At 39.5% G+C, this 23,002-nt stretch overlaps 2 protein-coding genes and 1 long non-coding RNA gene across 6 annotated transcripts in view; 2 read left to right on the top strand and 1 right to left on the bottom strand.

Moving 5' to 3' along the window:
* The window catches only part of ankrd28a (ankyrin repeat domain 28a), a 36,292-nt gene extending 18,333 nt beyond the window's left edge, over positions 1 to 17,959 (top strand). For 3 of the 4 annotated variants that reach the window (XM_055219186.2, XM_055219185.2, XM_055219184.2), the window contains 22 exons: positions 2,628 to 2,770; positions 2,852 to 3,064; positions 3,282 to 3,360; positions 3,437 to 3,551; positions 3,643 to 3,725; positions 4,999 to 5,062; positions 5,261 to 5,329; positions 5,531 to 5,671; positions 6,791 to 6,902; positions 6,984 to 7,010; positions 9,181 to 9,255; positions 9,370 to 9,571; positions 9,668 to 9,755; positions 9,831 to 9,948; positions 10,068 to 10,287; positions 10,806 to 10,893; positions 12,643 to 12,726; positions 12,800 to 12,945; positions 13,047 to 13,129; positions 13,205 to 13,287; positions 13,375 to 13,466; positions 15,644 to 17,959. In XM_055219186.2, the coding sequence (XP_055075161.2) occupies positions 2,628 to 2,770; positions 2,852 to 3,064; positions 3,282 to 3,360; positions 3,437 to 3,551; positions 3,643 to 3,725; positions 4,999 to 5,062; positions 5,261 to 5,329; positions 5,531 to 5,671; positions 6,791 to 6,902; positions 6,984 to 7,010; positions 9,181 to 9,255; positions 9,370 to 9,571; positions 9,668 to 9,755; positions 9,831 to 9,948; positions 10,068 to 10,287; positions 10,806 to 10,893; positions 12,643 to 12,726; positions 12,800 to 12,945; positions 13,047 to 13,129; positions 13,205 to 13,287; positions 13,375 to 13,466; positions 15,644 to 15,933 (2,615 nt within the window). In that variant the 3' untranslated portion in view covers positions 15,934 to 17,959. Of the gene's footprint in view, positions 1 to 2,627; positions 2,771 to 2,851; positions 3,065 to 3,281; positions 3,361 to 3,436; positions 3,552 to 3,642; positions 3,726 to 4,998; positions 5,063 to 5,260; positions 5,330 to 5,530; positions 5,672 to 6,790; positions 6,903 to 6,983; positions 7,011 to 9,180; positions 9,256 to 9,369; positions 9,572 to 9,667; positions 9,756 to 9,830; positions 9,949 to 10,067; positions 10,288 to 10,805; positions 10,894 to 12,642; positions 12,727 to 12,799; positions 12,946 to 13,046; positions 13,130 to 13,204; positions 13,288 to 13,374; positions 13,467 to 15,643 lie in introns of those variants that run through there. The other variant, XR_008647978.2, reaches the window with a different exon arrangement.
* Positions 17,960 to 17,979: 20 nt separating this feature from the next.
* Positions 17,980 to 21,600, bottom strand: btd (biotinidase). Its single transcript, XM_055220734.2, has 3 exons — positions 21,152 to 21,600; positions 20,487 to 20,636; positions 17,980 to 20,371 (listed from the first exon to the last, which is right to left on the bottom strand). The coding sequence occupies exons 1-3, from the start codon at positions 21,374 to 21,376 to the stop codon at positions 19,154 to 19,156; spliced, it is 1,593 nt and encodes a 530-aa protein (XP_055076709.2). The 5' UTR covers positions 21,377 to 21,600; the 3' UTR covers positions 17,980 to 19,153.
* Positions 20,249 to 20,705, top strand: LOC141351566 (uncharacterized). Its single transcript, XR_012359866.1, has 2 exons — positions 20,249 to 20,387; positions 20,479 to 20,705. It is a non-coding gene; the product is annotated as an uncharacterized lncRNA (long non-coding RNA).
* Positions 21,601 to 23,002: the final 1,402 nt, after the last annotated feature.

Below are 23,002 nucleotides of genomic sequence, written 5' to 3'. Positions count from 1 at the left end.
CACTTCTGTCTGCCTGTCTCACTCATTCTGCCTGTCTTACTCTTTACCTGTCTCAAACATTCTGTCTGTCTCACTCTTTACCTGTCTTACACATTCTGTCTGTCTCACTCTTTACCTGTGTCACTCATTCTGCCGGTCTCACTCTTTACCTGTCTCACACATTCTGTCTGTCTCACTCTTTACCTGTCTCACACATTCTGTCTGTCTCACTCTTTACCTGCCTTGCACATTCTGCTTGTCTCACTCTTTACCTGTGTCACTCATTCTGTCTGTCTCAGTCTTTACCTGTCTTACACATTCTGCCTGTCTCACTCTTTACCTGTGTCACACATTCTGTCTTCCTGCCTCACTCTTTACCTGTCTCACACATTCATTTAGCTTATCTCACTCTTTACCTGTCTTACACATCCTGCCTGTCTCACTCTTTACCTGTCTCAGACATTCTGTCTGTCTTACTCTTTACCTGTCTCACACATTCTGTCTGTCTCACTCTTTACCTGTGTCACTCATTCTGTCTGTCTGTCTGTCTGTCTCACTCTTTACCTGTCTCACACATTTGTCTGTCTCACTCTTTACCTGTCACTCATTCTGTCTGTCTCACTCTTTACGTGTCACTCATTCTGTCTGTCTCACTCTTTACCTGTGTCACTCATTCTGTCTGTCTCACTCTTTACCTGTCACTCATTCTGTCTGTCTCACTCTTTACCTGTGTCACACATTCTGTCTGTCTCACTCTTTACCTGTCTTACACATTCTGTCTGCCTGTCTCACTCTTTCTGCCTGTGTCACTCATTCTGCCTGTCTCACTCTTTACCTGTCTTACACTTCTGTCTGCCTGTCTCACTCATTCTGCCTGTCTTACTCTTTACCTGTCTCAAACATTCTGTCTGTCTCACTCTTTACCTGTCTTACACATTCTGTCTGTCTCACTCTTTACCTGTGTCACTCATTCTGCCGGTCTCACTCTTTACCTGTCTCACACATTCTGTCTGTCTCACTCTTTACCTGTCTCACACATTCTGTCTGTCTCACTCTTTACCTGCCTTGCACATTCTGCCTGTCTCACTCTTTACCTGTGTCACTCATTCTGTCTGTCTCAGTCTTTACCTGTCTTACACATTCTGCCTGTCTCACTCTTTACCTGTGTCACACATTCTGTCTTCCTGCCTCACTCTTTACCTGTCTCACACATTCATTTAGCTTATCTCACTCTTTACCTGTCTTACACATCCTGCCTGTCTCACTCTTTACCTGTCTCAGACATTCCGTCTGTCTCACTCTTTACCTGTCTCACACATTCTGTCTGTCTCACTCTTTACCTGTGTCACACATTCTGTCTGTCTCACTCTTTACCTGCCTCACACATTCTGCCTGTCTCACTCTTTACCTGTCTCACACATTCTGTCTGCCTGTCTCACTCTGTACCTGTGTCACACATTCTGTCTGACTGTCTCACTCTGTACCTGTGTCACACATTCACCTGTCTTACTCTTTATATGTCTCATACATTCTGTCCTTCTCACTCTTTACCTGTCACACATTCTGCCTGTCTCACTCTTTACCTGTGTCACACATACTGTCTGTCTCACTCTTTACCTGTGTCACACATTCTCCCTGTCTCAATGTTTACCTGTCACACATTCTGCCTGTCTCACTCTTTACCTGTGTCACACATTCTGTCGGACTGTCTCACTCTGTACCTGTGTCACACATTCACCTGTCTTACTCTTTATATGTCTCATACATTCTGTCCTTCTCACTCTTTACCTGTCACACATTTTGCCTGTCTCACTCTTTACCTGTGTCACTCATTCTGTCTGTCTCACTCTTTACCTGTGTCACTCATTCTGTCTGTCTCACTCTTTACCTGCCTCACACATTCTGCCTGTCTCACTCTTTACCTGCCTCACACATTCTGCCTGTCTCACTCTTTACCTGTGTCACACATTCTGTCTCACTCTTTACCTGCCTCACACATTCTGCCTGTCTCACTCTTTACCTGCCTGACACATTCTGCCTGACTCACTCTTTACCTGTGTCACACATTCTGCCTGTTTCACTCTTTACCTGCCTCACACATTCTGCCTGTCTCAGTCTTTACCTGTCTCACACATTCCGTCTGTCTCACTCTTTACCTGTCTTACAAATTCTGTCTGTCTCACTCTTTACCTGTCTCACACATTCTGTCTGTCTCACTCTTTACCTGTCTCACACATTCATTTTGCTTGTCTCACTCTTTACCTGTGTCACACATTCTGCCTGTCTCACTCTTTACCTGTCTCACACATTCTGTCTGTCTCACTCTTTACCTGTCTCACACATTCTGCCTGTCTCACTCTTTACCTGTCTCAGACATTCTATCCGTCTCACTCTTTAACTGTTTCACACATTCATTCTGCTTGTCTCACACTTTGCATGTCTCAAACATTCTGCCTGTCTTACACTTTAAATGTCTTTAACATTTTCCACTTTTTACGTCTTTCCTCCTGTCTCACTCTTTATCTGTTTCACTCTTCCTGTCTCTCCCCCTTGTTTATCTGGTCTGTCTCTCTCATTCTGTCTCATTTTATGCATGTCTTACTCTTACTCATGTCTTCATTTGTCTCTATCCTCACTGTCTTTCTAAGGTCATCTAGAGGTGATGAAGTTGTTGGTGTCTCACGGTGCTGAGGTTTGCTGTAAGGATAAGAAGTCTTACACACCCCTCCATGCCGCCGCCTCCAGTGGAATGATCAATGTGGTAAAATACCTGCTGCATCTGGGTGTGGATGTAAGTAAGCTCCCCCACACAGGATTCATATGCACGGTCAATGGAGAATGCATGTACCAATTAATGTTTCTCTCTCTTCAGATCAACGAGACGAATGCGTATGGAAACACCCCACTGCACATGGCCTGTTATAATGGACAGGATGTTGTTGTCAATGAGCTGATAGATGCAGGTGCTGATGTAAATCAGAAGAATGAGAAGGGATTTTCACCCCTGCACTTCACCGCTGCATCCCGACAGGGGGCGCTGTGTCTGGAGCTGCTCACGGCCAACGGTGCCAATCTGAACAGTAAGGTCTGTCGCGCTGTAACTCCGCTGCTCTGTACTGCATCGATGAATGCAGCTCGCATTGTCGTGATGGGGCAGTGGGCAAGTGATGTCACAGACGTTTATTGAACATTATTTTTATAATCGATTATTTTCGATTAGATGTTGCACCCCTATAATGACGACGTGCTGTGTGATTAGGCTCTAGATGAGACCTGACTGATGTTATGTTTAATTTCCTCAGAGTAAAGATGGTAAAACGCCTCTCCACATGGCAGCCATTCATGGGCGATACTCCCGATCTCAGGCTGTCATTCAGAACGGTTAGTGTTAATCCATCCGCTGTTTTACACACTCTCTTATTTCTCTGGCACTCATCCTCTCTGCTCTCGACCGCAGGGGCGGATATCAACTGTCAAGACGTGAAGGGTAATTCTCCACTTCACATAGCGGCACGGTACGGCCACGAGCTGCTCATCAACACGCTCCTGGCAAACGGTGCAGACACGGCCCAGTGAGTTACACTACCGGTTGTGATTGTACGCTGTTAGGTTGTGATAATAACAAGCACACGCTGATCATGTGACTGTGCCTCCTCCCACTAGGCGGGGCATCCATGGCATGTTTCCGTTGCACCTGGCAGCGCTAAGCGGATTTTCCGACTGCTGTCGCAAACTTCTCACCTCAGGTAGATTTATTTCAGCAACTCAACTTAGTTTTTGAGATTTTTAGGTGAAATGATGTGTACGTATGAGTGGGGCTACCTGGGATGATTATTCGCGATTGCTACTAATAATGCCTGTCTGATATCGATTCTGAATCGCAAAAGTGATATTATGCACAGCTCTTTCGGCTCAGTCCTTATCAATATAAATCACACTGAGTTTGAGTCGTATATAATATGCATTTGAAAAAGCAAACATAATCAGTATACATATTCTTTATTATCATGAAATTACCTGAAAAGGTTTTCTAAAAAGTGATATAAATATGATTATAGGCATTTCGTGGAGCTGCGTGTGTAAATGGTGGTACTTCTGTTGCGCATATTGAATTTCTGCACGAGAGCGCCCTCTTGCTTTTGGATGTAACGGCATTTCACCGTAATTTATTAAGAAACATAGCAAGCAGAATCACATGATTTATTGTCCCAGTCCTGCGTTAGATGGGTGTAAATTTATGCGGTGCTACACCGATTAGCGTATGAGTACCTCAAGAGATGGCTGTTTGGTATGCTTTCGAATCGCTCCCTCAATAGTTTGATGTTATATCCCGATTGGTCTGCGCATGAAGTCAAACAAAGCTATAATGTGTCAACAGACAGAAATTGTGACCACAAAAAAATATATTTTTTTAATGCCTGTGCAAAATTAGTTATAAAGATTTTACAGTAACCATCCCCTTTAATGTCACATTTACCAAACTGTTTAATTCAATTCAATTCAATTTTATTTATATAGCGCTTTTCACAATACTTAATTGTTTCAAAGCAGCTTTACATTAATAGAAGCAGTAAAAGCACAGAAGAACGACAGATAGCATAACATAATACACGATAGCATAAGCAGTCAAATTTGCTGCGGCTATGACTCGACATTATAAGCGAGCGTATTACTAATGTAACGTCTAGAAGAGGAACTAAATTAAGCCCAAGAAGGCTGCCTCCCCGGGGTAAAAAACCCCTAGGAGAAAAAAACCCCGGGCTGTTTAGCCGAGGAAATAAAAAAAGTCCTAGGAGGGAAAAACCCTTGGGAGATATATATGTATATACGCACATATAAACGGATAAGGAGATTAAGCTGGTTCTGTCGGTGATCGTTGGTCAGGCATCAGCTGGGCATCACGTTTACTGGTTTGTTTGTCTTTATTGTCCAGATTAAGTTATAATTGTGCATCAGGCGGTCAATGTGAACTGTGTGTGTATGATAATGAGATGCGTGTTTATGTTTGTGTACGTTCAGGTTTTGACATTGACACGCCCGATGACTTTGGCAGGACGTGTTTGCATGCGGCAGCCGCAGGAGGGTGAGTCATTGCGCATGTCGTCCCAACATATTTAAGGCCCTGTGAATTGATGTATTTCCTGTTTGTGCGGGACATATTCAATTACATATTAATTTTATTTCATATCAGCTTTGTTTACACTTGCATATAAATGAGCTTGACTAAAATCCACAAAGATTCAGATTCATCTGGTCTCTCTCTTTCTCTCGTTCTCTGCAGGAATCTTGAATGTTTAAATCTGTTACTGAACGCCGGTGCAGACTTTAACAGGAAGGACAGCTTTGGGAGGTGAGTCAGGTTTTTACTTTTATCACCAAATCTATTGATAACAGGTGTGCAAAATACACAAGAGCTTCTTCGGTATGATTTAGAAGTATCCCAACATGCAAAGCCGTAATCTAGACAAGGGATGTCTTGTTTAAAGAGTCAAATATAAGATCATTGTACTGAATATAAGTCATTCATTCTCTCTGTGTCTCTCTCTGGTAGGACGGCGCTGCATTACGCTGCTGTTAACTGTATGTATCGGTGTTTGTTTGCTTTGGTCGGTTCGGGAGCGAGCGTGAATGAGCGAGACATCAGAGGCTGTGGTCCGCTGCATTACACTGCTGCTGTGGACTCGCACGGCAAGTACGTCACATAAATGTCATGCCAGATACTGCATACTGCATACTTTGCTGTATATACTGCATACTGGCTAAGGTTTTTATTTTAAAGGGTTAGTTTACCCAAAAATAAAAATAATGTCATTAATGACTCACCCTCATGTCGTGTCAAACTCGTAAGACCTCCGTTCATCTTTGGAAACACAGTTTAAGATGTTTTATATTTTGTCCGAGAGCTTTCTGACCCTTCATTGAAAATCTATGTACGGTATATTGTCCATGTCCAGAAAGATAATAAAAACATCATCAAAGTAGTCCATGTGACATCAGTGGGTCAGTTAGAATGTGTTGAAGCATCCAAAATACATTTTGGTCCAAAATTAACAAAAATTACTCTTGTGAAGCGCATGCGCGAGACTAAAGTTACATGACTGCAGTGATGCAGATGACGTATGACGCGGCTGACGTGTTATCTGGTGCACCCCTGCTGTTTTTTTGTTGTTTTTTGTGCGCCTGGGCTTCGTTTACAGTCTCAGGGAGACGCACACTGTAAGTTTGAAAAAAAACTTTGCAAACATGTCTGAGGATAACACATCATCCACGTCACTGCAGTCACATGACTTTAGTCACGCATGCGCTTCACAACAGAAGAGAAGACATTGCTGAATAAAGTCGTAATGTTTGTTATTTTTGGACCAAAATGTATTTTCGATGTTTTAACACATTCTTACTGACCCACTGATGTCACATGGACTTATTACCTTTCTAGACATGGACACTATACCGTAGTAGATTTTCAATGAAGGGTCAACAAGCTCTCGGACTAAATCTAAAACATCTTAAACTGTGTTTCGAAGATAAACTGAAGGCTTACGAGTTTGGAACGACATGAGGGTGAGTCATTAATGACATTATTTTCATTTTTGGGTGAACTATCTCTTTAAATACAAAGTATGAAATAGCAGTATGCAGTAACTCGCTCTAGTCAAATGTACTAGTTTGTCTGGCTATATGCACACAGTATACTTGCATACTATGCATAGTATACATATAGTACAGTACTACTTTCTACAAAAACATTTGTGTGCCGTTAGTATCCTGACCATACCTTTGTTTGACTTGTCGAGTGTCATCTGTGTGTCAGGTGTGTGGAGTATCTGTTGAGGAATGATGCTAATCCAGGTCTCAGGGATAAAGACGGATACAACGCTGTTCACTACGCCTCAGCTTATGGCCACAGGGTCTGTCTGGAGCTGGTCAGTATCACACACATGAACACATACAAAGTCTGATCACTACAAAGTGTGTCATTCTCATTATTGTGTTTGATTTTGCAGATTGCCAATGAAACACCATTAGAAGTGGTGAGTTTACAAATCTTTGTGCAGTTCATGAAAATGTGCTGTCATCTAACGTCCATGTGTTAAAGTCAAGACTTCCACATCAGCTTTCTTTACTGTTTTAAAGTCACCTTGAAATCAAAATGTACACTTGTTACTTTTATTAGTAATATTGTAGTGTTTATTTTAAATGATTTATCTGTGGACCTAAAGATTAATTTATTCATTTAACTTCCTCCATATCAATTTTTTACCAGCAAATAATTTCTTCTATAGTCTTTTAAAGTCGCCATAAAACGGAGGTAGCAATTGTCTTATTTTCCCCATGGTGATGTACATCCAAGTGAAACAGCTTCTGAAATGAGGTAGGGCGGGACTTAAAATTAACCATTGCGAACTGATTGGATCTTTTCCCGTGCCCTACCCAAGTGCCATAACTCGTGACCAGAAGTAAAGAGAGATCGTTTTGAGAAGGAGAGGAGATTTGCGTTTTTGATTAAAGATTATGTCACATGAATTAAAAAAAAAGAATGAAGCTCACAGATAAGTCCTTTGTAATAAATACCACATTATTCCTCCAAAAATAAGATTTTTTTAATTTCAATTTCATTGTAAAAATGCTTTATTTCATAGCATGAAAATGTTTTAGTGCTATAATTGGGTCAGTGCTTCTATCAACCTAGCAATTGTGAAAAAGATCAACCCAGTAAATTAGTTTTGGTAAACCATTCTTTGCAAGCATGTGAAAAATTATGTTATTCAGATTTCGCCTGTTTTGTGAGGTAGGTAAGGCCAATTACACTAATACTGCCCTTAATCTGCGCTATCCAACCACAGCACTGAAATTTAGTGCAGAGAAAAAGAGAGAGGAAAAAATTATTGACAGCACAATTGATTTAAATTGCAACAAACCACCATCATTGCGATCAGTGTTTGCATTTCATCCGCTCATTTGCATTTTAAAGGACACACCCAAAAACGGCACATTTTTGCTCGGACCTACAAAAATAGGAATTGTAAAATGTTTTAATAAATAATCTGTGGGGTATTTTAAGATAAAACTTCACATAAGCACTTTGGGAACACCAAAGATTAATTTTACATCTTAAAAAAAAATCTCATGATATGACCCCTTTAAAGGTACAGTGTGTAATTTTTAGAAGGATCTCTTGACAGAACTATATTATCAGTGGTGTATAAAGACCTTTCATAATAAACTGTTATATGTTTATTGCCTTAGAACGAGACCTTTTTTATCTACATACAAAGAGGGTCCCCTTACATGGAAGTCGCCATTTTGTGCCGCCAGAAGCCCTTAACAGACAATATTTTTAGTAAGTTGTCTCCGACGATGACGTGTTTGTCTGGTGGCAGCTACCATAGCTTCTTTATGTTTTTCAAAAGCAAGGGGTGAGCAGTGGACTACACCGTTGGTTGCAATTCGCAACCTCGCCACTAGATGCCGCTGAAATGTACACACTGCACCTTTAACACAGGGTTTCCCAAACTGGGGTTCACAAATTAATTACAATTAAATCATAAAATGTAAATAATTTTTAAATAAAAAATACTAACAAACTATACCTTTTATTTGTTTTATCTGCGTGTGTCAATACACAACATTACAATACATCAGAAAACTAAGAACTCAAAATGGACAGATACCCTTTACCGAGTAATGATAACAAAATACTACTGATAAAAACTTTAAAATGGATGTAAAATAAATGTTTTTGTCAAATGTCAAACATGTGAATGTGCTATTAGATTATTGAAATACTTACTTTAAATAATAGGGGGTACTTCAAGTAAATTATTTAGGTCAAGAAGGTTCGACTGACAAAAAAGTTTAAACTCTTGATTTAACTAATGAATCATTCATTTTAAATCCTGTCTTTTATGCTTATTAAATATTTGAGGACTTGAGATATTTTTGAGAATCAAACTTTTCACAATTTATCTTAAAATTTTTCTTTTTTTTTTGTCTTATCTGACCCCCTGTTCTGCACACATTTACACACACTTCAGTTTATGTTAGCTGAATATTTTAAGATCCCGTCCAATACGGATGCATTTCCTGAATATTCCCTTAGAAATATGTCTAAAGTCATTTTTACCCCTTATTTCTTTGGGACTTACCTGCTTTTATTGATGTATAATATAAAGACATGAATTTGTGTTTGTCGTTCTTCAGCTGATGGACAAATCTGCGTCTGACATCATAAATGATTCAGACATCCAGCCTCCCATCAGCCCTTTACACCTAGCTGTGAGTTTAAACTCCTCCTGTGGGCGGAGCTTAGAGTCTGTCTTTGTAACATATTGTAATGGTATGATATATAACAGTAGATATTTAATAAAACATGTGTTTGTGTTTTAACAGGCATATCACGGACACCACCATGCTCTTGATGTTCTGGTCCAGTCTCTGTTGGATCTAGATGTCAGGACGCCTCAAGGTCACACACCTCTGGGTCTGGCTGCGTTTAAAGGCCATGTGGAGTGTGTGAATATTCTGGTGAATCAGGGTTCATCCACACTGCTGAAGGACTACACACACAAGAGATGTCCCATACACTTCGCAGGTACACAACACACACATACGAAGCCCGTAATAAACTGCAATGTGCAGGTTGTCACTGATCTATGTGTGTTATTTAATACTTTGTTTGTGTTCGCAGCTATGAACGGTCACGCTGAATGTCTGCGTCTGCTCATCAATAACACAGATCAGGAAAAAGATGTCGATATGCGGGACAGCAAGGGACAGTGAGTGTCACAATGAGGTATATGTATACGGTAATAACTGCTGTGTTGTTAAACTGATTTTGTGTGTGTTGTTAGGACTCCTCTGATGTTGGCGGTCCTGGGTGGGCACACAGATTGTGTTTACCTGCTGCTGAGTAAAGGAGCCAGTGTTGAAGCCAGAGATAAACAGGGCAGGACGGCTCTCCATCGTGGGGTCCGTCACAAACACAGACATGCAAGCACAATATTAACATCCATCTCAGATCACCTTGATCAAAGCCGGTCTGACACGGATACTAATACTAGTACAATTGTCCTGCGTGTTTGTTTCAGGCGGTAATGGGTCACGAGGCGTGTGTCGAGGCGTTGTTACGGAACAGATCCAGTCTGTTGGTGCAGGACAGTAGAGGGCGCTCTCCTCTACACCTGGCAGCTGCGTGCGGACACGTCGGGGTCCTGAGGGCCCTCCTGAAAGCAGCACAGTCTCAGAGCATCATCCCTGTCACCAAAGACAACTGCGGTTACACACCGCTACATTGGGCGTGTTACAACGGTACAGCTACAATTCATATAACTAACAAAGAATATCATTAACGGACAACATCAAAGTCCATCCAAATATGTAAGGAATAATTGACAACGGCCATTGAATTATAAGAAAATAATGCACACCTAAGGTGTTCGCGGAGTGTCGTTACACTGCGGGTGTGCATTATTTTCAAATAATACAAAGGACCGGAGTCAATTATTCCTCTTATACAACGGTTACCACAAACATTGATCTGGTGCCTATTTTTAAGACATTTGACAATTTAGGTGTGCGGTTATCAGAAATTAATGCATACCCACAGAACATTTCTCAGCCAATCAGAATACAGCATTCAACAGACCCGTGATATAATATTGTATAACGTTGAGTCCCAAAGTAAAACCCAGTAATTCTGCTGAATCTTCTGTTGTGTTGTGTTCAATTAGATTGTGTCAAATGTTAGTTAAAGGTTTGTTTTCTGTCAGTAAACATCAGTATGGTTGTTTTGTATCTGCTTAGTTTACTGTGTTTGTGTGTTACAGGTCATGACGCGTGCGTAGAGCTTATTTTACACCAGGAAGAGTTTCGTCATATGGAGGGAAACTCGTTCAGTCCGCTTCACTGCGCTGTGTAAGAAAACATCACGAGAGATTCTTCTGTCACAAGCTGCGTTTCCATTAAATATTTGCGCAAAACTTTAGCGCAATTTTCTAGATGTCAACAAAAACTATTGCGAAAAAAGGTCATTTTGTTGTCTCGCGATAACTAGTTCCTATAACCATTGCGACAGGTGTGCTTGACTTCATACGGTGCTGTGCAGATGCCAAGCGGATCAAAATACTGCGAGAGCGACTCGAAAGCATACAGAGCTGTCGACTCCAAAATCGCTCTTGTGTATTTCGATGTCATGCGCTTGTCGGTTCTTGTCGGTGACGCTACATGAAGTCCAACTAAACAAAGTATGATCATGTGACTTTTACACATGTCAGGTTCATTGTTTCCATTGAAGTTTTGCGATAATTGCAAAATTGCTGTGTTACCATTGGGTGCATTTTCAATTTGATATTTCAATTTGCGCAATTTGAAGCGTAATGAAAGCGTTGCTACAGTTTACTGTCTCAATAGCTGTGTTTCCATTATTTAGGGTTCACCCGGTAGAGGCGGCAAGCATGATTTACATGTTAAGTCAATGCAAAGACGCGTTTAGGTATCCTGTGACGCGATTGGCGCAGAACGCGCGAAAGGCATGCCGTTGATGACGCGTTCTGCGCAATTTGAGCGTTGTGTTTTTGCCGCCTCTACCGCGGCTGGTGTGAATGCAGCATTACCCTTCAAAGTGCGCAAATTGAAAACACGCTCAATGGAAACACCTTAATATCATAAAAACGTTGTTCGATGTTCGTAAATGTCATGTAATCATTTTTTAAAAGTGCAGAATTGCGTACTATAACCTCATAGAAACACCTTATACATGGTTGCTCCGAAATATAAGGGATTTTCGTTGGCATTAATGCTTGGATAACACGGCAGTGTCTCCTTTGGTAAAAATAGTAGTGAAAGTTAATGACATTTTAAATATATCGCAAAAGTTTTGCAATCTAGTATAGATTATTATACCATATAGTATGTGAAATCATGGACTATAATATTTTTATCATCTCTATTTTTATGTTGTTTTATAAAGCATTTTTAAATGTTGAGGGTAACCGTGGGTTCACACCAGACGTGTTTGAGGGGTCAAATTCGCGTCTACCGCGCATAGTTGGATGCTTAAACATTTTGAGTGTACTCGCTTCATTCGCGCGTGAAAGCCGTGCATGAAATTCTAGTCATCCAGACATTTACGCGGAAATTCATGTCATGGGAGGGGCTTCTGCGACTTTGCTCGCTTCCTGTAATCACGTCACTACTAGAGCAAGCTCCTGATTGGTTAACGCGGCGCATTTTTCCGATAAAGTTCAGATTTTTCAACCCGCGCGTTTCCCACGGCAGTGTTTAATTCGCGTCATTCCCACAAAGTAGACGCGCAAATGCGTCTACCACACCGCGCTAAACACCTCATTCGTGCCGCGAGACCTCCAGACGCGCGTCAACGCGTCTTTACATTGACTTAACATTGAAAGCACTTGCGCTTGACGCCTCTACCGTGGCTGGTGTGAACGCAGCATTAAAGTATTTTTGTTATTGTTTCCCACACTTCTCCTGATTTAAACATTTATTTTAAAAAATCTGCTTGCATTTAAAATTTCAAAATTGCTCTTGTTAAAGAATCAACTTAAATTGTATTATTGTGTAGAGACTGAAACTAATGTGTAAACTCTCTCTCTCTCTCTCTGTCTCTCTCTCTCTCTCTCTCTCTCTCTCTCTCTGCTCTTTCAGTATTAATGATAATGGGTCCGCAGCAGAGATGTTAATAGAAATTTTAGGTCCAGGAATTGTAAACGCCCCAGACTGTCAGTCCAGGTAAGATGGAGATTCAGTGACTGCATATCATGGTGAATAAGCAGCGTGTTGATGCGTGTCGTGTCTGTCGCAGGACTCCGCTGCACGCCGCAGCCTTCACAGATCACGTTGAGTGTTTACAGCTTCTGTTGGGACACAGCGCTCAGGTGAACCCCGTCGACGCTTTGGGCAAAACTCCTCTCATGATGGCAGCTGAGAACGGACAGACCAACGCTGTAGGTGAGCCCTGGCATTGTGTTAGGAGTTACAATCGGACACATTTTGGATTCGACTCACGCCTGTGTATCTAAAAGATATGAATGATGAGCGTTTGTGTGCAGAGCTTCTGGTGAGCGGTGCGAGAGCTGATCTCACCCTGCAGGACACAAACCGAAACACAGCCCTGCATCTGGCCTGCAGTAAGGTAACAAATGCACAACCAATACTACTGTTATTGATTTTAAATGTTTCGTTCAATTCTATTGGTTCTGTGTTTTAGGGTCATGAAACTAGTGCCTTGTTAATCCTTGAGAAGATCGCAGATAGAAACCTCATTAACTCTACAAACGCATCACTGCAGACGTAAGACTCTTTACTCACTCATCTGCCTCATTTATCCTCCTCTTCATCGTCATCATCATCTTCTTCTATGTCTATTGTGTTTTTCAGGCCATTACACATCGCTGCTCGGAACGGTCTCACTGTGGTCGTGCAGGAGCTTCTAGCTAAAGGATCGAGTGTCCTCGCTGTGGATAAAAATGGTGAGCTGACATTATCAGTTAATAAGCAGATACTTTCATCCAAATCAACTTACAAAAGTGAGGAGTGATTTGTCTTCAGGGAGGCGACCCTGTAGTGTTAAAGTTTGCGAGTGTTATCATCAGTTTAGTTTCCAGGTTTGCAATTAAAGTGACTTAAAACAAAACTACAGTATTTACATAAAAATGACTTGGATTTCATTTATGCATCGCTCATATACGTGTGACTGTTGGTAAGAAAAGGCCTTTAAAGGGATAGTTCACGCTAAAATTAAAATTACACCATAATTTACACGCTTGCATTTAATATAGCAAGCTAAGACAAAACTTGTCTTTATATCAGTGACACATGCGCTGCTGGAGCGATACAGTTTGACGCGCTGTTTGCTTATAGTACAAACATCTTTGATCAGAAAGACGAGAAAGAGATGCAAAGTTTAAGGTCTAATAGAAAGTAAAGAGCGACAAGACCTCCTTAAAACAGACGCCATGGTCATCGCTTCGTAGCACCTGTCATATTTATAAATATACAGCTATTTATCCTGCCTGTAGGTTTGTGCATATATTTATACTTTTCATTTTACATATTGCCTATTTTTAACTCTTTCCCCACCATTGGTGAGTTTGAAATCGTCAATTAAAGGCAGGGTGCATGATCTCTGAAAGCCAATGTTGACATTTGAAAACACCTAAACAAACACACCCCTATCCCAACAGAATCTGGACCTTTATTTGGTAGACCCACCCCATACATACGCAACCCAGGCAACAATGTTGGTAGTTAGTAGACACGCCCCTTACTGCTAATTGGCTACAAGTGTGTTTTGGAAGTCGGCCAGACTTTCTTTCCAAAGTGTTTTTCAAAAATCAAAAATCCCGCCTTTAAGAGAAAACACTTCTCTGCCAATGACTAGTATTTCCGGCTTTCCATAATACTGCTTTGATCCACCAGGTGGCACTCTTCCGCAACTTATAAAACACGGAAGTATTTCCCTAGGTTTCTTTAAGCAGATGGTCTGTTTTTTCATTGATATATTGTATGTTTATATATGCAAAGAAGAACTTTTTCTGGAAGGCATTAAACTTTTGTGAAAATCATAAAAAATGCTGGCACTGGCTGGCAACTTTTTTAAAAAATGCTGACGGGGAAAGAGTTAATGTACTATATGGATAAATTAGTAAATTATCGCGATTAATCGTATACAAAATAAAAGTGTTTTTTTTTGCATAATATATAAGTGTGTGCTGTTTGTAATTATTATGTATATTTAACCACACACACACATACATATATTCATTTTATATATATATATGTGTGTGTGTGTGTGTGTGTGTGTGTGTGTGTGTGTGTGTGTGTGTGTGTGTGTGTGTGTGTGTGTGTGTGTGTGTGTGTGAATTAATATTTTTCATTTAATTTATATATATATATATATATATATATATATATATATATATATATATATATATATATACATACACACACACACACATGTAAATGTTTCTCAAATACATAGATGAATGTGTGTGTATTACTCATATATTATGCAAAAAAAATCACTTTTATTTTGTATACGATTAATCGCGATTAATATTTGCCCAGCACTACATAAATACAAAATACAATGCATACTATAGCTTCAATAGTCTATAAAATGAATAAGTGTCTATCAAGATTCTGTCTAACTTAATCTGTTGCTTAATCTTCTGGGCGTTTTCAATTTAACACAAACTTTAACTTGCCCATATTTTAAAACTGTGGTGAGCATTAAGTTAATAAAAGTAAGTGGAAAATTTTTATATTTTAAAAACAATATAAACCGAAAAACATATACCGTGAAATATACAGTTACCGTGAAATAAAATGACTCATTCTGTGAAATGGATTTTTGGTTATATCGCCCACCACTACATCAAGCCATCCTCGATGTTTATGCTTTATTATAATGGTAGTAAATGGTGCTTCTGAATTAAAGCCCAAAAAAGTTTATCCATCCTTCATAGCAGTAATCCACATGGTTTTAGGGGGTTAATAAAGGCCTTCTGAAGGCAACCGATGCAATTTTGTAAGAAAAATATAACTTTACAAAAGTTTTGAACACTGATATTTTTAAGGTTATGTTTTTTTATCTTCACCTGATTTAATTTAAGTGCAGCTTTAAACCGACTTTTTCCATTTTCAGGTTATACTCCAGCTTTGGCTTGTGCCCCGAACAGAGATGTGGCAGATTGTTTGGCGCTGATACTCGCCAACATGATCCCCGTCTCCCCCAGCAGTACGGGCACCATGTCAGACCTCACGTTCTCCAGCATCAACCACTTCTCCAGCGCATCAAAGACTGCGACCTTTGACTCTTTGCCCACGCTGCGGTCCAAACACGTCTCTTATCGCAACTTCAACAGCCTGGCCCGCGAAGACGGCCTTATAGTCCACGATGATGAACTCAATGATTCAGACTCAGAGACGTATTGACGACCCGCCCTAGTTTCTTAAAATAACGGCTTATCATGCAAATGATGACTATTATAGTTTGGGTTGTTTGTCCGTTGACCCGTGTGGCCGCAGTCTCAGGAGAGAGGTTACACTACAGTTTTTGGGTTGTCCACTGCACCGGACTCATTCGTTTACTCTCTCAAAAGTAATGTTTATAGGAATAGTTCACACAAAATTCATTCAAACCTGCAAACTTTTGTGGAGAAACACTGAAGAATTTATTTTGCATACATAAAGGTCAAAGCCCACTTGATCCATTAAAGGAATAGTTCACCTAAAAATGCAAAATAGCCCATAATTTACCCACCATAATGCCATCCTAGCTGTATATGACTTACTTTCCTCAGACAAACACAGTTATATTAAATATGCAATACATGGCACTGAATATTGGCTGCGTGTTTGAAGCCCATCCATCATCAAAAAAAGAAATCCACATGACTCCAGTGGGGCTTTTGATACGATTCGTATTTTGAGCTTATTTAGCGATCGATACGTTGCGTTTGATTGTAAACACATCTAAAATGGTGGCATGCCGGCCCCATGTTGTTATGTAAGATGATCATGAGTTCTTTGGCGTCTCCCAAATAGCACCATAAACACTCTGGTCCTCCTACGAGTCCGCACTTTCGTGAGTAACACCTTAAAACCTTGTGGACCTAACGGACACAAACATGTCCCCATTGTGAAGGGGTCGCACACCAGATGAGAAGCGCTGCATCCCAATACACGTATAGGACAACTCGCAGGTATCGCACACCGGATGTGCACATTAAATAGTACAAGCTTAGTCAGATGGTCTACCTCAAGATGTAATATAAAAATATGCGTTAGCAGCCAATGTTAATCGTTAACAATTTGGGACAAATATGATGTTATTTAATGTTAGACTATGTGAGTGGCGCAGCAGGGATTTGAGCAGCGTCCAAAGTCACAGCGGACAGACATTCATAGAAAATAATGTGTTTGGGTTTTTTTTAGATACATGGCGCTTTTCGTCTGGTGTGCAACCCCGTTTTAAGTCTACAAGACTGCAAGTTCACATGCAGATGACACATGCAGTTAGCAAGAACAATGATCGTTTTACATACTTGACGTGGAGCTGGCGTGCAACTATTTATTTTTTAGATCTAGAAGTGTTTACCATCAAATGCAACGTATCAAAGACTGAAGGAAGGAACTTCCATCCTTTAGGTATACACCTGGGATGGCATTAAAATGAGTAAAATATGGGCTTATTTTTATTTTTGGGTGAACTATTCCTTTAAGCTCCAGAACAACAAAAAAGTGCAATAAACTTACCATGAACTTTGGTACGGAAAGCTGTCCTACAGCTTCAGAGGACATGGAGTATTTGACTCATTTATTTTTATTATATAGAAAGGAGGCGAGTACATCATTGTACTGACCACTGTTTTCATTCAAAATCAAAGTTTCACATTTATTTGTATAGCCTATTTAACAATGCATATAGAAATGGATACTTTTGTGCAACAGGAATAGTCATATGGGTTTGTATGTTGAGTACATTTAAGGAATTTTTCCTCAAATCCATGCAAATGGTTTAGGATTACACACTAATGCGCAATATTTAAAAGCAATGAGTTCAAAACATGAGAAGAAAACATATGAATACTTCAGGGACCAAGAACCGCAGATTTCTCCTGCATCTTTTACTTTTAGCCCTGTTTGTGCATGAAGATTTATATCAAGATTATTTATTATAAAGATATGAAGAGCAAAACAAGAGACTTTTGCCTTTCAGGGTTTAAACTTAGCGTTTATTCCTCATGAGGAATCATAACGTTCATCCTGTTGTACCTCTATTAGGTGTGTGTCTGTGTGCGTGTGCGTGTGTGAATCTGTGCATGTGTGGTTATTTTATAAGAATTTAAAAGCAATGAAAGAGTGGCACGATGTACTTTTGGTACATTATTAATATGATTAATAAATAATTGTTGCCTTAAGGTTTTACAGAGTCTTTTTCTTTGTGTGTGCTGAATATTTCAGAAATGTGACATATTTAATCTGTGTCATTTTAATCTGTGCAACACAAAAAATCTCTTGTTATACAGAAAAGCAAAGTAAGTTTAATCAATATATCAATAAAGTAGTCCAGATGACATTAAATAGTTAAACAAATCTGTTGTGTTTCACATAAGTTTAAGTGACTACATGACATGGTTTAAATTTTTTAATTAACTTTATTCTGTGCATATTAATTCGTTTTAATGTAATTGGGTGATTCTCACGAAACCATTGAAACACCACGGCACTAATGATTTTAGCTTTAAAATGTGTAATTTAGTAAAATTAAAAAGCATCAGAATTAACACAATACTGTGTTCTACCTTGCACAATGTGTGATTTCAACATAAGAATTTAAAATTGTAAATTTTATCTCATTTTCTGCTGAAATTCTCATTACCGCAATGTGTCCGGCTGTGTTTGAACATGCGTTATGTTGTAATTTAATCAAATTAACACAAAAATATTAAGAAAAAAAATAAATGGATGTTTTGCTAGACTACTTTAGATGACAGAAAAAATATTTACTGAATATTCATGTATAATAATAATGAAGAAAAATTAGGAAAATGATGTGTCCATGCCTGATGTTCTCATCCTCCGCAACACTTTTTGAGAACAGTTTAAGCACACATACAGAATTTTAATAAAGTTTGATTTTGAGTGACCAAGCACATGGACCAGTTACTTCAAGATGGCTACCAGGTAAGATCATTTTTTTAAAGTTAATTTGAAATATTGTCTTGTCAGAATGCTTACACGACATTTTGATTATCATTACCGCAACAGATGCTTATTAAATGTTCATTTAATTAATAGAAGCATAATACTTTGATTTTAAATGCATGTGCAGAATCTCCAAATTATGTTCTTTCAGGTTTGTCATGTCATTTTTAAAAAAAAATGTCAGTGTTGATGTTTGTTGCGGTAATGAGATTTTTTAGGACTAATTTTTTAAATTATGTTACAAAAAGTGTTAAATGATAAGTAAAAGTTTTTAAATTAATGTTCCCATTTACTCCAGACTTTGTTTTTCAATGTCTGGTGGGAAAAAAGTAAATTTAAGCAATTTTTACATTTTCATGCTTGACATTTTTAAAACCATGTTTTCGTGAGAATCACCCAATTAATCTCATTTGTAGTGTGTTAAAAAAAATAAAAGTAGGTTTATTTATACATCATCCTTCTCATACAATCTTCCATACAGCATTGCCGTCACAAGCCCTGTAGTCATCCCCCTCCGGCTAATGTAAAAACGACCTCCGCTCTCCCAGCCGGAATGATCCGGAATCTCCAGATTCATCCCGCTGCCCAGAATTCCAGGGAAAACATGAAGGGTCGAAAAGGTCCCGTCCAGCCTGAAGTCCACCAGCGTATGAGCGTATTCGGTTTCTCCTCCGCAGCTGCTGTGATGCAGACCCGTGCATCTTACCAGGGCACAAACCTCCAGGTAATACGTCCCATGCACTACATGCAGACCATTAAAAACTCCTAAAGCATAAAACTCATCTGTGTGTGACCTCTGAAACAGCAGATGGCAACACAGTGAGCCACTACAAATAATAAGATTCCCTTTATTTCCTTGTAAAGGCACCAATGTGAAATTATCGTACATCATTATGGAGGTGAAGGTTAAGGGACTATCTGCATTTTCTTTACATTCAGGGTCTTTATGGCAGTATTCAACATCACTCTGTTTGTAACTTGTAGGCCACACATGAGCCTTTCCTGGTTCTTCTGAGCTCAGATTATTTGTTGAATACACAGAAAACGGCACCAGGGTTGGCCTGGCATTGTCCAAACTTTTCCCAATGAAGGCTGGATCCAGCACCGGTACTCTGAGTACCAGAAGTTTCCCAGAATTCCCCTCTGTGTCGTGATGAACGATAGAGTCCCACGGCGTGAAGATCCCACTGCCCGTCATGCCGTACTCAGAGGCCTGGATGTTGGCGGCCAGCAGGGTGACACCAGCAGCGTGCGAGAATGCGCGCTGGAACTGCACTGCGGCCAGTAGGGGGAGCTGGTTCATCCACGCGGTTGGATAGACGATCTGTCTGATGCCCATGTCTTTCACCAGGGTCACTGCCGGCTCACGAAACAGAATATCGAAGCACGTAAACACCCCGAATCGACCAGCAAAAGGTGTGGTGAATGTGACGTACTCGGACTTGGGTGGCGCATCGAACGCCGCCTCAAAGTACAAGTTCTGTTTGTGATATCGAGCTACGATGGTGCCGTTGTCGCTGAACACCACGTTAGTGTTAAACTGATACCGTCCGTCTACAGGGCAGTGAAGATCTGTGGATCTGTCGCAGCTCTGACGGGAAGCCATGTTAGCCACAACAAAGATACGATTCTCATGTGCCATACAGCTGAGTCTCTGGAGGACCTGAGAAATAAATGACGTAAATATAAAATAAAGGGATTTAGGTTTTGTGTATGTGAAATCCAAGTAGCATATTGGAAGTTATACTTGTTATTTTCCCATCCTATCAGTTTTGTACCTCAGTGTCTGGAAATCGGTCTGGTTCAGCACATGGACACCACGTGACCTCGTTGGGGTCAGGAACCGTTTCCAGGTACCCAGCGATTGAAGCTCTGGTGTAGTTGAATCCGTGGATGGCATCTTCTGGAAATACTATGATCTGGGCGCCCTGTTTAACAAAATTACTTTAATGGTTTATTTCCCTCTCTAATAAAAATAAATATTTTAGAAATGTAAATTATGCAATAAGACTTTTATTGATCCTAAGGAATGGGATATAGCACAAGCATATTTTTTTCCGATTTTTAAGGATTAATCATATTTCAATTATTAAACATTATAGTTAATAAGCATATTTTAAAAGCATGTTTATTTAAGTGACGTTTTCTACAATAGCAAATGCAGAACCAGTACAAACATCTAACTTTAGATATTACTTCTGTAAGGTTTTTCTTGTTATTTTATGAATCATAGGCTCGATGTAAACTATGACTGACCCGATGACATCAAAATATCGCGAGAGCGATGCAAAAGTATACAGGACATTCTATTCTCGTGTCGCTCTCGCGGTACTTTGATGTCATCGCCTGTCTGTTTGCGCACAACATCAAGACGAACACAAAAAAAATCAAGACGAACACACCTAAAATGTATTCTAATCTGGTTTGTTTGTATTGTGTTCACCTGTCGTGCGGCCGCTGCGGCCTGTTCCTCAAATACGCGCAGGTTCCGGTCTATATGCTCCAGTGCAGATCTGCGCTCCAGCAGGACTCTGGGCTCCGGGTTGAGGAGCACACGGTGCTCGTACACAGCAGCTACATAAGACAGATAATCCTCGGCCCGGATGAGCTGCAGTCCGGTCAGACAGAGTAACACAAACCCGGCGGTCCGCAGAAACCGCGCCGACATGAGTCCAAAGTTCACACACCATTTACGTAAACATCACAAAAATAATTTATACTAAATAAAAATAAGTTAACTGCGTATGTACATCGCTTCAAATTAATACGCTAACATTTTAAAATATGTTAAAATATTTTTTTGGAAGGAAGACATAAACCCAATTTGTTGTTTGTCTCTTGCAATGTCGTCAAGAGTAAACTACTATGGAATATACTCGAGATACTATTGGTTGACGTGCGCCTCCTGCGATGCTATTGGTCAGTAGTGGAATTTATCAGACAGAAAATGACTGTTGTTCCTGATGCGTCCAGTAGGGGGAGATAAGAATATACGTACTGTACGTACGGCAAAACAACACCATTAAATACTATACATCATTGAAGTTATAAAGGTAGGTTACACAAACATCTTTATTATTAAATACTTGTACATTGAATTTATATTAATAATGTAATTATTGTTTATAAGGTTTGCAGTTATTACTTAATTTCTGTATCCAGTGACATTACGTGACAAAAGCCCAACGACTCTGACCCAAAGACTGAAGAGATAAACGAATCAAATCTATATAACACGAAATAACAAATAATCATATATTCAAATGAACGAAAAGAACGAATTACCCGGAAAAAGTTTTTGTTCATTTTGATGAACGAGAATCAAAGATCCGAACCAGAAAAATGATCCGAACTTCCCTTCACTAATCTGACTCTTTTCATAGGCACGGAGTGTGATGTCAAAAGTTCAGTGACTCTGTGATGAGTTTCTTCAATTTTTATGTCCCCTGTGTTGTTTAATGAAAACTATTTACAACTTTTACATTACAGTGGGTAATTATTTCACCCCACTTTGTTTTTGGGAGCTTGGGGGTCACTTATAAAAATCCTTTATACAATTTATCCCCCACCACCCCTGACCCAAAATTTGGTTTGTTGCCTCAGGACAACATGTGCTATAATGGAACAAAAACTCCAAGTTTTTTTTATATAAAAATTACACAAGGAAACAAGCAGTACATGCATTAGAAAAAAACAAACATAAATCACAGCCAAACATGCACACTACTACTAATTGAACACTGCATGTGTCAATTTTTTCCACATTTTAATATAAACATAAAGCAACAAATGTTTGTATGTGTGTGTAATGCATCATTTTCGCATGATATTGCCTGAACAAAAGTGGTCTAACTGCATAATGTTGCCCATAAAACTAATTAGTCTCATGTTTGTGATTAACTGGAATCATTTGTGATTGATGTTCAAGATTCAAGATTTTTTATTCATCACATACACGATTATATAGAGCATATATAACCAGCAGTGAAATGTCAGGGCCGCTCCATAGACAGTGCAATTATTAAAGAATACAACACAAATGAAAAATAAACATTAATGTAGATATAAAAAAGAATAAACAATAAAAAATATAAGAGTAATATATATGATGTTTGTTAGAGTAAAACTTTCTAATGCATATATTGCTTGTTACCTTGTAACTTATCAGATAAAAAACCTTAGTGTAAGTACCCTTATAGCACACCGCTGCCTTGGGGGCAACAAAAACACGGTCTAAAAAAAGTATTAAAAAAAAAAAGTCTTCAGACGATACTTATATATATACAAGGTATGT

The sequence above is a fragment of the Misgurnus anguillicaudatus genome, chromosome 20 (genome assembly GCF_027580225.2).
Source record: "Misgurnus anguillicaudatus chromosome 20, ASM2758022v2, whole genome shotgun sequence".
Taxonomy (NCBI): Eukaryota; Metazoa; Chordata; class Actinopteri; order Cypriniformes; family Cobitidae; genus Misgurnus; species Misgurnus anguillicaudatus.
The sequence above is the reverse complement of the archived record's forward strand: the minus strand, read 5'-3'. Positions and strand labels throughout refer to the sequence as shown.

What these genes read in the sequence shown, in the direction of transcription:
- btd (XM_055220734.2), bottom strand. Translation starts at nt 21,376, where the DNA reads ATGTCGGCGCGGTTTCTGCGGACCGCCGGGTTTGTGTTACTCTGTCTG. An exon ending in CCGCAGCGGCCGCACGACAG is followed by an intron (nt 20,637 to 21,151) that starts GTGAACACAATA and finishes TTTGTTAAACAG; the next exon opens with GGCGCCCAGATCATAGTATT. An exon ending in ACCGATTTCCAGACACTGAG is followed by an intron (nt 20,372 to 20,486) that starts GTACAAAACTGA and finishes TTTATTTCTCAG; the next exon opens with GTCCTCCAGAGACTCAGCTG.